The following is a 13,907-nucleotide window of genomic DNA, read 5'->3' on the forward strand; positions in this document are numbered from 1 at the left end:
TTTAGATTTTTCCCATTCAAAACACAAGGAGTTATTTCTTAAATTAGCTTTAAATTTTATAATTTTTTAAAAAGAAAAATCCCTTGGAACGATGATACGTAGTCAAGAGGACATTTTCGTCATCTTAGAGCTAACGGATGGAATGATAATCTTGTCATATTCAAGGATCTGAATTCTAGAAGAATTGTGTCATGCCATTCTTGGGCATCAAGAAGACCAAGAGTCCGTCTCAAAAACAGTGGTGCTGAAAGGGCAACAATTCATAAGGCCCATTGGGCTACGGCAAGACAACAAGAAGCCCAATAAAGCTTTTCAAAATTCAATGAGAGACATAATTTTTATTAATTTTCGAATTTTTAGTAATTTATTTTTAATTTGTTTTGTTGTCAGAGTTTGTTGAAAGATTTGAATTACTTCTGATTTACTTAGTAGTATTGTTAGGGATTTTAAATTTAAATCAAATCTGATCTAATCTAATAAGATCAAATCTTATTTAAATTAGTTATCATATCTTTAAGATTTTAAAATTTAAATCAAATCTAATCTAATCCAATAAGATCAAATCTAATTTAAATTAGTTATCTTATCTTATCTTTTAGCTAGTTTGTTAGGGGTCTATTTAAACACCTTTAGTGAGACAATTTGGAATAAATTTTGATGAATAAATTTCAGTTTCTTTTAAGCACTTTTTATTGTGTGAGAAGTGAGGTGAGTGATTTGCTTCACTTGTTGCATGAGGAAGATTGGAGGATCCAACACTAAGGTGACCTGCGTGGTGGTTTCTTTCAGTTTTCGCCCCTCTGATCTAGGTTGTCAAGGACAAGTTCTTTGAAGGTCTAGTAGGGAATCCTTTTCGGTGACCTAGGTTGCTAAGAACAGGTATCTTAGAGGTCTAGTAGGAAAAATCTATTTATCTATTCTTTTAAATTCTTTATCATCTGGTATCAGTTACAGATCGTAGGTAAATTCTTATTTATCTACACGTTCCATGGGTCTTGTTTAGTCTCTTTTTATTTGTCTCTTTAATTTCTGTAAATTCACGTTAGAGTCAAACAAAAAAATGAAAAAAAATTCTTTTTTTAAATTTTGTTTTTGCAATTATTCTATCTTTAAGTCAGTGTCTGGAAAAAAAATAATAATAATAAATGATTGAGTATTACGATAGTGATGATGAAGGAAACTCATATGCGAAAAAGAGTTCTCAGTTTCAAATCCCTGCATTCAAAGGGAGGAATGATCCTGAAGTGTATTTCAGATGGAAAAGGAAGGTAGAATCGATTTTTTCAAATTGCATCCTTTCAGAAGAAAAGAAGGTTCAACTGGTACAAGCCAATTTTTCCAATGCTGCCCGTATATGGTGGACTGAATTAGGAAGATCTAGAAGACGGTACGGAAAGCGCCCAATTAACAACTGGGAGAAGATGAAGAAAATCATGAGGAGGCAGTTTGTGCCATCATCATACCACAATACATTTTTTGGAAAATTTTTTACGTTACAACAAGGCTTACAATCAGTGATGGAGTACCACAAGGAGTTTCTATATTTGATGGACATGGCTAATATTAAAAGGAGTCATGAGGTTCTTAAGGATCGATTTTTGTTTGGATTATGTGAAGAACTTGCAGATGAAGTCCAACGTTACCGTTACACAACCATGGACAATTTGGTCAAATTGGCCATTGACTGGGAGCAGATGCAACAAATGATAGCTCACCATAACAAGAGGAATTCTTCTACGCCTATCTTTCATTCTTCTTCAAAGACAGAGATAGAAGAATTTGTTGAGTATGCTGTAGAGGGTGATGTGTCATTGGAAGATTCAACAGTGCAGAATTTCTCAACTGGGTCCTTGGGATGTGAACAATTTGAAGAATATGAGAGAAAAAAAATTGAGAAAGAGATTGAGTGTTTGAGTGAAAAGAATCCATATTTGATTGAAAGCGAGGGATTTGAGAGAAAAGATGAGAATAGTGAGCGAGAGGAGTCAATGAGCGAAAAAGAAACTGAGTTCAATAAACACACTTGTGAGAGAGATCTAGAAAGTTCTAGCTTAGACAAGAGTGCATTAGTCTCATTAAAATCCACAGAGTCCTTAGTTTCTCATACATCTAATCATGAAATTCCTAGTATTTTTATATCAAGTTTTCCAGGCTTTGTAGATTCGCTGGTCCATTATGGAGGCATTAATAGGGATGAAAAGGAAGAAAGACAAATTTCACACCTTGGACAAGATGGTAAAAGTATGGTTGAAAAGATTGAACTTGCACACATGAGGGACATAACCACAATTCAGTGGATAGAGAAGAGTCAACAAACCATGGTATTTGAACCCATAGATTGGATTTGGATTCCTTGGAGGGAAGAAGCGCTTCTCATTCAATATTCGAGGATGAATCTTTTTGAAGAGGAAGAGAATGATACGTGTTCAGGAGGACATTTTCGTCATCTTAGAGCTAACGGATGGAATGATAATCTTGTCATATTCAAGGATCTGAATTCTAGAAGAATTGTGTCATGCCATTCTTGGGCATCAAGAAGACCAAGAGTCCGTCTCAAAAACAGTGGTGCTGAAAGGGCAACAATTCATAAGGCCCATTGGGCTACGGCAAGACAACAAGAAGCCCAATAAAGCTTTTCAAAATTCAATGGGAGACATAATTTTTATTAATTTTCGAATTTTTAGTAATTTATTTTTAATTTGTTTTGTTGTCAGAGTTTGTTGAAAGATTTGAATTACTTCTGAATTACTTAGTAGTATTGTTAGGGATTTTAAATTTAAATCAAATCTGATCTAATCTAATACGATCAAATCTGATTTAAATTAGTTATCATATCTTTAAGATTTTAAAATTTAAATCAAATCTGATCTAATCTAATAAGATCAAATCTTATTTAAATTAGTTGTCTTATCTTATCTTTTAGCTAGTTTGTTACGGGTCTATTTAAAAACCTTTGGTGAGACAATTTGGAATAAATTTTGATGAATAAATTTCAGTTGCTTTTAAGCACTTTTTATTGTGTGAGAAGTGAGGTGAGTGATTTGCTGCACTTGTTGCATGAGGAAGATTGGAGGATCCAACACTAAGGTGACCTGCGTGGTGGTTTCTTTCAGTTTTCGAACCTCTGATCTAGGTTGTCAAGGACAAGTTCTTTGAAAGTCTAGTAGGGAATCCTTTCCGGTGACCTAGGTTGCTAAGAACGGGTATTTTAGAGGTCTAATAGAAAAAATTCATTTATCTATTCTTTTAAATTCCTTATCAAACGATTTCAAAATTTTAAAGTTTTTAATTTTTAAATATTAAAATTAGTGTAAAAGTATATAAAAGAAAGTGAAATAAGAAAAATGAAAGTTGAAGAATTGGACAAAGTTTTAGTATAGGAGTGAAAAGAGAGTTTGAACTAGTCTTTTTATTTTTATTAAATTGGTACTCACGATTTTCTTGCACCAGATTTACTGCTATCACATTTAGGCGGCGTTTATTTATAGAGACGGGACATTAAGATAAAGATATAAAGATATAAAATTGTATTTGTTAGATGAGATATGAATAGAAATATCATGTCTAAAAATATTGAATTATTATATTTTATGTCTGTCCTGATATAGAGATATTAACGAAAAATATAATTTATTTTTTATTTTTTATTTTTCTTGTATTATTCTTGTTAATTTTTATAATTATATTTTTTATTATTATATTTTTTATTCAAATTATTTAAATAAAAAAATAAAAATAAATTAAATTTTTATAATTTATTCTAATTTATCACTAAATAGAATAAAAAATACAAAATTTTATGTTTCTATTTTTTTTTTATCTTATTCTCGATATCTTATTTTAATATATTCTCAGACTTTAGAAGCAAACGCAGTTGAACTTGAATATACCAAATTGGGCTTATTGGTGTATTACACAACTTCATCCGTCGTGTAAAAATTAATTAGCTTATTTTATTAAAACTAAACCAAACTTATAAATAAAGTACAATTTTGAGCTTCTAACGAAATAACAACTACTACTGTTAACAAGTTTACAAAGCTAGATCTCTTCACGAAGCAATAGAATTATTTACAGATGCTGTGCTTTGATCACAGAGCATTTGGTATTCGGTGTTCAGATTCCCATCCTCAATACCCGGTGATGCTGGAACAGGATCCTTCTCTCTGATTAAAAATAAAAACAGTAACAATATAATAATCAGCAACACTCTATTATTTTGATTGACAAAAACTCAAAAAGAAAAAAAGTTGGAAGAAGATTGATTTCACTGCATACGTTAGAGAGTAAATGATGAGACCCACAACTGTAATCGCAAAAGAAACAAAGTACAGCCAATCCACCTGCAATTAAACGTCAACATTATTATGTCACATTGTATTTTTATGTTTGAGAAATAAACAAACCGTTGCATCAAAGATATAAAACCTTCAACTGATTTAGCATGTCACTTGCAACCAACAAATGGATTGATGGCCTAATTGGCTCATACTTTTTAGTACTACTCATCGAATTAGAGAACGTGGAAGTCATACTTCAAGAAATTACACTTTATTCTATAATAATAATGACAGGATAAATATTATGTATAAAAAAAACATCCTAACGTAGTACCTCTTGGTGATATAAGAAAACTCTGAAAACCACTGCCCACATATCAGAAGTTAGAACAGAAAGATTGAACATTGTTGCCCCACTCAACTGCACGGAGAAAAATTCCACTCAAAAAGATGTTCATCTGAATAATATAAGGATAAAGTAATATTCTGTTCCCAAGTTAAGTTTTAATTCATTCTCTAATATTTCAAATATCTCATTTTAATTCAAAAGAATTTTAAATAATATCAATATTGTTCCATCACTAAATTTAAGATAAACAATTAACATGATTAAATTTTTTAAAGTAAAAAAATTGGTAAAATCATAAAATAAAAAATTAATTATTCTTAAATTAAAATAGTAAAATTTACATTGATAAGAATTACAAATTTAATAATAATTAATGTTTTTACTTTATCATTTCGCAGATTATTTTACTTTAAAAGATTTAAATTCTATAAAAATGGGTAGATTGAAAAGATTGAGAACCCATAATGCTTCTAAAATGGTGATGGAAATGAGAAAGAGATTGGAGGGGATGATTTTTATTTCCCAATTTCCATTTTTCTTTCATTGTTACCTATTTTGCTTAACTGTAATGTTAAGCGTGACTTTCAGGCAGGAGAGTTAAGGTCCGTCTCACTCTTTTCAATAATGGTGGGACAATGTTAGAAGCAAAACTATATTCTATAATATAATGAAGCAAAACATAAATGCTAGTCCAAAATCAATAAGATGATACACAGTTTTGCAATAAGTATTGAATAATCCCTAGCTCAAAATGCAAATATGTCTTGTTCATTTGGAGAAAGGAGTAGTATGGTAAGATTAGCCCATTCAACGAAACAGACCTTTAAAACAAAAGGAGCAAGTGTGTAAAAGATGAGGCCACATGCAGCAAAGCCCGCAAAAGCAAGTACCTAATATAGGATAGAATACAAATTAAACGTTTACTATAAAGTTTAGACACACAGATATACGGTATTGCTGAAAAAGAAGAAACTAGAGTAAGGTTATTTGTGATGATGGAATGACACTTTAAATAAAAGTACCGAATTTTATTATTATAAAATTAAAATTCTTGATATTTGTCGTATTATTGATGGAACACAATATAACTAAGTGCTCCATAAACGTACAATTTCTTGATTCAACACATAGATAGAGACACACATGAAGAAATCAAGTTCTTCCATAATTTATCCAGTGAATTTTTATAATATATTTTCAAGTTGGACTTACTCACACAAGAATAAACTAACATTTTTACTAGAACTCACTACAACATTTTAGGTTTTATGCCATAGTTTTCTTAGTTTTTTTAATCAAATTTAAAAGCTATGACTTAAAAGTCTCTATATATGATCACTGTTTTTGATCCTAACCTAAAAAACTTATTGTTCATGGTTTATTTTATAATCATGACCATAAATGTTTATGATTACATTTTTGAAGGGTGACTCTTTGTTAATAAAATTATTTAAGGTTTTAGGTCATGCATTTTATTGTCATATTTAAAAACCGTGACTTGAAAGTATTTATAGTCATAAATTTTTAAAAATCGTAATTTAAAAAGATTTATAGTCACTGTTTTAAACTATGACTTAAAATAATTTATAGTCAAAGTTTTGAAACATCATTTAAAATAGTCCGTGTTTATGGTTTTGAAGCGTAACCGAAAGATTCTATGATCATGATAATTTTAATGAGTAACCTAAAAGAATATATGATCACCACTTTATATAACCGTGACTTTAAAGCATTCTATAGTTGTGGTTTTATAGTCACATTTTTAACCATGACCAAAAAGTATTTATGGTTATAATTTTAAAGCGTGACCTAAAATGTCTATGTCACAGTTTTATAAAACTGTTACTTAAAAGTGTCTTTACTCAAGGTTTCAAAACATGCCCTAAAAGACTCTATACTTATAGTTTTATAAAGTCGTAACCTAAAAGGATCTATTATCATAGTTTTAAACTATGACTTAAATAATTAACTATTATAATTTGTAAACAAAATTCTGAGAACCAGATCTGTTAATGAATTAGTTGAGTGATTAGTTTAGAGATTTAATAGTCTAACCGATTTAAATAAAATTAAACTATTAAATGTAAAACTTTATTAGAGAAATCTTATCTATTTAAATTTTTATCTACCTATAAAAATTAAAAAAAAAATACTAATAAAAAATAGAAAAAATTTAAAGAGAAACAAAAGTGAGCTAATGATAATATGAAAAAATAAAAAAAAATCTAAAAAATGCTAGTAGTTAGTTAATAAATATAAAGTGGTAAAAATAAATAAATATAAAAGTTTAACAATATATATAACGTGTTAAATTAACAAAATAAACAAAAATTATAAATAAATATTTAAAGGTTAATTTTTATTTTCATATTTAATATTTCTAAACAACAACAAAATCAAACAAATTAATTTATTAATTAAAAGCAATCACAAATTAAAAGACTAATAATAGCATGTTTTGAAAGGTAAAAATGATTTATTATCATTATTATTATTAGTATTATTATTAAAAGAGCCATTTTGAAACTATTAGGTGTTTTTATTATGAGGTAGACCAACACAGTAGAAAGAACATTGAGAGGCTGAGAGCAACAAAGTAACTCTAAAAAATAATAAGTAAATACACAACATCTTAGCAGAATCTTAATTGAAAAGTTCAATTGAGCCCCTCACTAGAAGGTGTTTCTGAGACAGACGATCATTAAAAAAAGTTGAAAAAAGCAAAAGTGTAGATATAATAAATAATGCTGGTGGAAGATGCATTGTTTAAGCATTTAGAAAGAGTAATTGATAGAAAAAGTGATAACTGTGACAAAAAAAAAAAAAAAAAAAAACTGTAACCTTATATTAAAAAAAATTATGATTATACATTAGAATAAGTCACAAGTAGAAAACTGTGACAAAAACAATGATTATAGAATTATAATTATATCAGAATAGATCACGATCTGAAAACTGTGACCTAAGATAAAAAAAATTGACAAAAAATTTATGATTATGGTTTTTATTAATTATGATCGTGGTCTTAAAATATAACCATACACTAAAAATGTTGTAGTACTCTAAAAGAGGAAAAATACTTAAATGTAAAATAATAGTTAAAAATTAGAAGATTATATAACTTACTATATCTGGAGACCATTTTACTGATTCCAGCATCTTCAATTCTATAACAAACCTGTATGATTAGAAATAAAAGAAATGTTGAGGATTTTAAATTTAGAAACACAAGTTACCTTGCATTATATTTCATCTAAAATTTTAAACTAGAATATAAAAAAGGATACACTTCAAGAATACTGATTAAGAATCCAAAAAGACCAAGCATGAAAACTACTTCAACACGATCTTTATGTTTAACACAGAATTCCTGCGACACATAGAAAGGCAACCGAGTCCTATCAGGTTAGAAAATTAAAATATATTATTTGAAATAAAGTTTGAGTCGAATTCAATTTTTGTGATATTAGACTCCAAATAATAATTTAAGCAAACAATTGTCATCTTGTATTTATATGAGGAGTGATAGGGTTAGTAATTTTTGTGATTTGTAGCTATCAAATAGTCATCAATGATGATTTTAATGGTGTGAAATTGGTGTGAGATTTCATCTAATGACTTACTTTTCTTTGCTGATTACATGCTGATCAGAATTTAATAAAATTACTGGCCCTAGACTTTTTCTGTTTATATATATAGTTAGGGTTGATAAATGTTAGATATTATTTGGTTATACATATTCTCATATCTATATAAGATTTGCAACGAGTTATATGACTAATAAATCTCTTAGAATTGAATTAGTCTAATTTAATTTCATAATAAGGATACTTCATAATTAGAGAATAAAAATAGGCCAAGTTTATACCTATAATTTGTTAGAATCTATTTAATATATTAAAATTGGGTTTTTCCCAAGTTAATAAGGGTGATGTGTCAATCTCTCGTGAGTTTGTTTTCCTTTCAAAACGAATGAAATTTTTCATCTATTTTAAATTATTTTATAAAAAATACCTTTATTATAATTATATTATTATATTATAATTAATATTTAATGAATAATATATAATTATACTAATTTAGGAACATATCTTTATTATAATTATATCAAATCAATATTTAATACACTATTAAACTACTTATCAATTATAATGCGTAATTACTGTACATAATAAAAAATTACCTTAATAATAAGTAATTTGCATATTTATTTTGTTTTACTAAGGTCTATAAATAGTATTTTTTTGTGATACATGAATCTAAATTTGAGAGTCAGCTCATAATTTTATATTTAGTATTTTTTTACTACTTCATAGAATAAGAATGTATTCTTCGTTTTTTATTGAAGTTGATCCTTTTAAGGTACAATTTATAATTTTTTATAATATTTTTCATATACTCATTCTATTATATTATTCTTTTAATAATTTATTAATTGTTGTTACTCTAAGTTATTTTTATCGTCTAATGTTCCAGTTCGATTGTCTTTTACCACAATCGTTTACAATGCATCGCATCCATGAAATACCTCATCGAGTTGTCTTCACTTATTCAGGTTCCAACTACATGGATGTAAGCGTTCAAAGAAGGGGCAATAATCTGATCTCTACTTTACCGAAAGATGATTGGATCTACTCACCTATTATGACCAGCCAAATGGAATGTGGTTAAAATTAGCTTTCTTGGGAGGAACTCGATTTTTGATTGAGGAATTACATCCATGGAATTTTATAGGGCAAGTTCAAGTTCCATCCCCTCCATGCTTTTTACGTCTACTCAAAAATCTTCGAAGTGGAGCACATAATGAGATTGAATTCCCTTGGTTTAAGTTCAATTTTGCTAAATTCGTGACAAACTTGGATATGCAATTTCAACGATTGGTAATATATTTAAATTTTCTTATTTTAAGTTGTTCATTATTAGAATAATTTTATAACATATTGTGATTTTTTTTTAGAAATTACCGGCTTTCTTTTGCATGCATGCAATGCAATTGAGGGGAATAAGGGTTAGTTTGGTTTCTCGGTGTGGTAATTTTATACCTTGCCGCATTGCATGGATAGCGGATTTAATAAGATGATGGTTTGAATTTGCACGAGAGTGACTATATACTATACGTGACTAAGAACTATAATAGATTCAATATTGTTTAAGTAATTTGGTTTTAATATTAGTATTTGATTAAATTATAATTAAAAAATTTTAAATTATTACCTCAATTTATATATTATGAGTATTTTTTATGGATGTACTATTTTTAAATAATTTAATAATTAATAAAATGCAGTGGTGTCAAATATATTATTTAAGTTTATTTTTATCCTTTATTTCTTTATTTATATTTTCATTATATTTGACAAAAAATCTCTACCTAATCATATAGTTTTCATTGACCTAAACACAATTTAGTTCCCAATAAAAATCGATTTTATCTATAAAAAATAATGAAACATTTATCTTTTGATATTATATTAATATAGTAAGTAGACATTATGATATAATAATATCTTTAATTGTATTATAATTAGCTCATAAATAATGTATGATTATATTATTTTAGAAAAATTTTTTTATTATAATTATATCAAATCAATATTTAATTATGATAAAATATGTTAATTATAATTATATCATAAAATTATAATAATTACGATAGTTATGTTATATATTTTAATCATTTATGTAAGTAAAAAACTATAAAATAATCAAATCAAATCATGACGGTAAATAAATAATATAGAATAATATTATACATTTAATTGTATTATAATTAGCTCATGAATAATGTATGATTATATTATTTTAGGAAAATATTTTTATTATAATTATATCAAATTAATATTTAATATATTATTTAAATCTATTTTTATATAACAATAATATTATATATATTTATATATCACTTTTTTAAACTCATTCTTACAAATATTGACATATAATTAATATAGATAACATATATACTTAATAAATTAATTATAACGATTAATACAAGATAATCACATAAGTATAACCTAATTATAGCAAGAATTTTCATAAAAATAATTGACTACTAATTTGAATATAATTGATATAGTTAAATTGATACAACCGATAAGATTAAGAATATGTAGCAATTATAGCAATTATTATATTAATTATAATAATAATTCATGTGACTTCATATACAGTAATTTTTGAATTATAATTGTCACATAATTATATTTGAATATTATTTAATTTTAGATATTTTATAGGTAATATTCATTATCACATGAATTACCATCATTACTCAATAATAATAATAATAATAATAATAATAATAATAATAATTGATATAGTTCTAATTCTCATTCGTATGTAATAATTTTATTAGTATGTATTCACAGTTTTAATCAATATATAATAATAATAATAATAATAATAATAATAATAATAATATATGGATATAAAATTAATTAGTTAACAAATTGAATTTAGCTTATAAACTTTTATTTTCTATTCAAATTTTTAATTATTAGTGATTTTATTTTTTAAATTTACAGTAAATTTTGACTATAAAAAAAATTAGTTTTGATTGTTTCCTATTTTATTTATTTACAGTCATAATTAAATTTGATATAATTATAGTAATATAAAGCTGCTTCATATATAGCAATAATATTATAGAAAATATTATTGCACGATTGTAGAATAAAAAATAATCATATATATAAAACGAAATAATTATAACAAAAAAAGTAATACATGTAATTTAAATATTTTTAATAGTCGATAACATGGAGTTTAACAAAATATAATTCATATATTTTTTTATTTATGTATATGTATATAATTATATATATATATAATTATTTAACAAATTAATATATACGTATATAAATAAAAAAATTATTATAATTTCTAAAAATTATACATGAATTTTTTTTCTCAAATAAACTTATTCTAATTATATTACAATTAACTCATGAATAATGCATGATTATATTAATTTAAGAAAATATCTTCATTATAATTATATCAAATTATTATGTAATGCGTTATTAAACTACTTATAAATCATCGATATTTTTAATCATTCTAATTATATCAATTGATATAGTTCTAATTCTCATTCAAGTACAATAATTTTATTAGGAGATAATTAATGCACACATTAATAGTGACCCATTTAATTTGATATCAATTAGTGGATAATAATAATAATAATAATAATAATAATAATAATAATAATAATAATAATAATAATAATAATAAAGTCTACACGGTACATGCATTATATTTTAAAAAGGTAAAATATATTTTAAAAAGTTAGAGTATTAATAATCAATTATGATTAATATCAATATCAATAATTAATTTTTATAATTATTTTTTGTACTACTAAAGGCTACATATAGTGTTTTTCTTTTTTGTAGAATAAAAAAAGTTGTGATTCATAACATTTTTATAAAGTTATATCGTATGGACATAAGATTAATTAGATAATAAATTGAATTTTAATTAATATATTTTATTTTCTACTCATATTTTTTCATTAATTATTTTACTTTTTATATTTACAGTAATATTGAATATAAAAGAGAAAAAATAATATTAAATGTTATCTATTTTATTTATTTAGATTCATAATTAAATTTGATATAATTATAGCAAGTATCTAGGATTAATAATAACATGATAGTATAATTTTAAGTTGTATAATATAATAAAAAAAATGTAGCAATTTATGTATGCTTCCTATATAGCAATAATATTATATATATTTATATATATCCTCTTTTAGCTTTTTCCTAAAAATATTGGCATATAATTAATGTCGATAACATATATATTTAGTAAGTATCTCCATTGAAAATATTTGTTAACTATTACCGTGTATAATCAGTGTGTGTATATATATAAGGATTAATAGTGAATTGTTACAATTATTTATCATCTAAAAAATTCGTACCTCAGACATAGAACTTCTTCTGTTTATTATTTTTCATACTTAAGAGATACTAACTATACGATTCTATCAACAATATTACCTATGATAGATTATGTAATGAAAAAGTTTGAAAAATAAAGACAATAATTATAAGGTTATAAAAAGTCTCATCCAAATTTGACAAGAACAACACGACTTACATAGAAATGGTTCTTATGGATGATAAGGTAAGTTGATTATTTTTCATGATTCTTCAAGTGATGCTAGGTCCATTTTATAAATATTTTTTGTTTATATTTTAAGTTTATTTGATAAATAAACCCTTGCACGAATTAAAGACAATGCGATTTTATAGATTTATAAGTGAGTGCTAATAGCCTTTATATTTAATTTGTTTTAGAGTGTGATAATAGCCAATATATTTGTTGGTAGATTTAACTATTACTATATTATTTATGATCACATTCAGTATATATGTCTGATTTATTGAAGAAAGTAGATTATTAAAATCATTAATAATTATTTTAGAGTTAATCCAATTAACACTAAATTTAAAAAAAAACAAACAATGCATAACAAATTATTTTTTAATTAATCAAATTATCATAATTTAAATTAATTTTAAAAAATAATTTAAAATTATAATTTCAATATTATCACGTATATGACACGGATAATTACACTTATTATTTTTAAATACTAAGAATGATCTATTATTGAGATTAGCCTAGTTTAAAGTCTGTCAAAAGATTGGTCTAATAATTTTTTTACAAAAATAAAAAAATTATTTAAAAAACGAATTTTTAGCCAAAAAATTACTTATATATAATATAACAAATTTAATGGTTATAAGAATATTTGATTTTTAAAGTATTTAAAATATACAAAAATATTTATGATAAAATATAAAAATTTAAAATTTTTAATAATTTTTAAATATAAAAAGATATTTATATATTTATATATTTATTTATATTTTAACATTAGTCCTAAGATTTGATAGACCTATAAAAGTAATTTGTGCTTAACTTGATATATTAATATATTTAGGCTTATAAGATAGGTTTGTACTTTGTAGGCTGTTGGAAGGCCACTTAGTCTATTTCCAATCCTACTCACAATTTAAAGGTCGTATCTCTAAAATATATGAGAATTGTAATACACTTCGTCTCTCTAAAAAATGATCATCTGGAATATATTGGGTGGCTTAACAATATTATTGAATTGAGTCAGCTCTGACACCATCTTATAATTAAATGAAGTTCTATCACGTTAAATTTTATTTTGATATTTTCTGCCTCACTATAACTATAGTGGCTCACTTTTAACTGCAACACGTGTCCGCATAAGGTACCAACTTTTGCAGGAT

At 25.1% G+C, this 13,907-nt stretch overlaps 1 protein-coding gene across 2 annotated transcripts in view; it reads right to left on the bottom strand.

Moving 5' to 3' along the window:
* Positions 1–3,857: 3,857 nt before the first annotated feature.
* The window catches only part of LOC112696678 (uncharacterized), a 29,150-nt gene continuing 19,100 nt past the window's right edge, over positions 3,858–13,907 (bottom strand). The window contains exons 6-11 of one of the 2 annotated variants that reach the window (XM_029287538.2): positions 7,917–7,999; positions 7,756–7,807; positions 5,451–5,519; positions 4,615–4,701; positions 4,279–4,343; positions 3,858–4,166 (exon numbers count right to left, since the gene is read on the bottom strand). In XM_029287538.2, coding sequence (XP_029143371.1) covers positions 4,052–4,166; positions 4,279–4,343; positions 4,615–4,701; positions 5,451–5,519; positions 7,756–7,807; positions 7,917–7,999 — 471 coding nt within the window. In that variant the 3' untranslated portion in view covers positions 3,858–4,051. The remainder of the gene's footprint in view (positions 4,167–4,278; positions 4,344–4,614; positions 4,702–5,450; positions 5,520–7,755; positions 7,808–7,916; positions 8,000–13,907) is intronic. The other variant, XM_025749506.3, reaches the window with a different exon arrangement.

The sequence above is a fragment of the Arachis hypogaea genome, chromosome 6 (assembly GCF_003086295.3).
Source record: "Arachis hypogaea cultivar Tifrunner chromosome 6, arahy.Tifrunner.gnm2.J5K5, whole genome shotgun sequence".
NCBI lineage: Eukaryota > Viridiplantae > Streptophyta > Magnoliopsida > Fabales > Fabaceae > Arachis > Arachis hypogaea.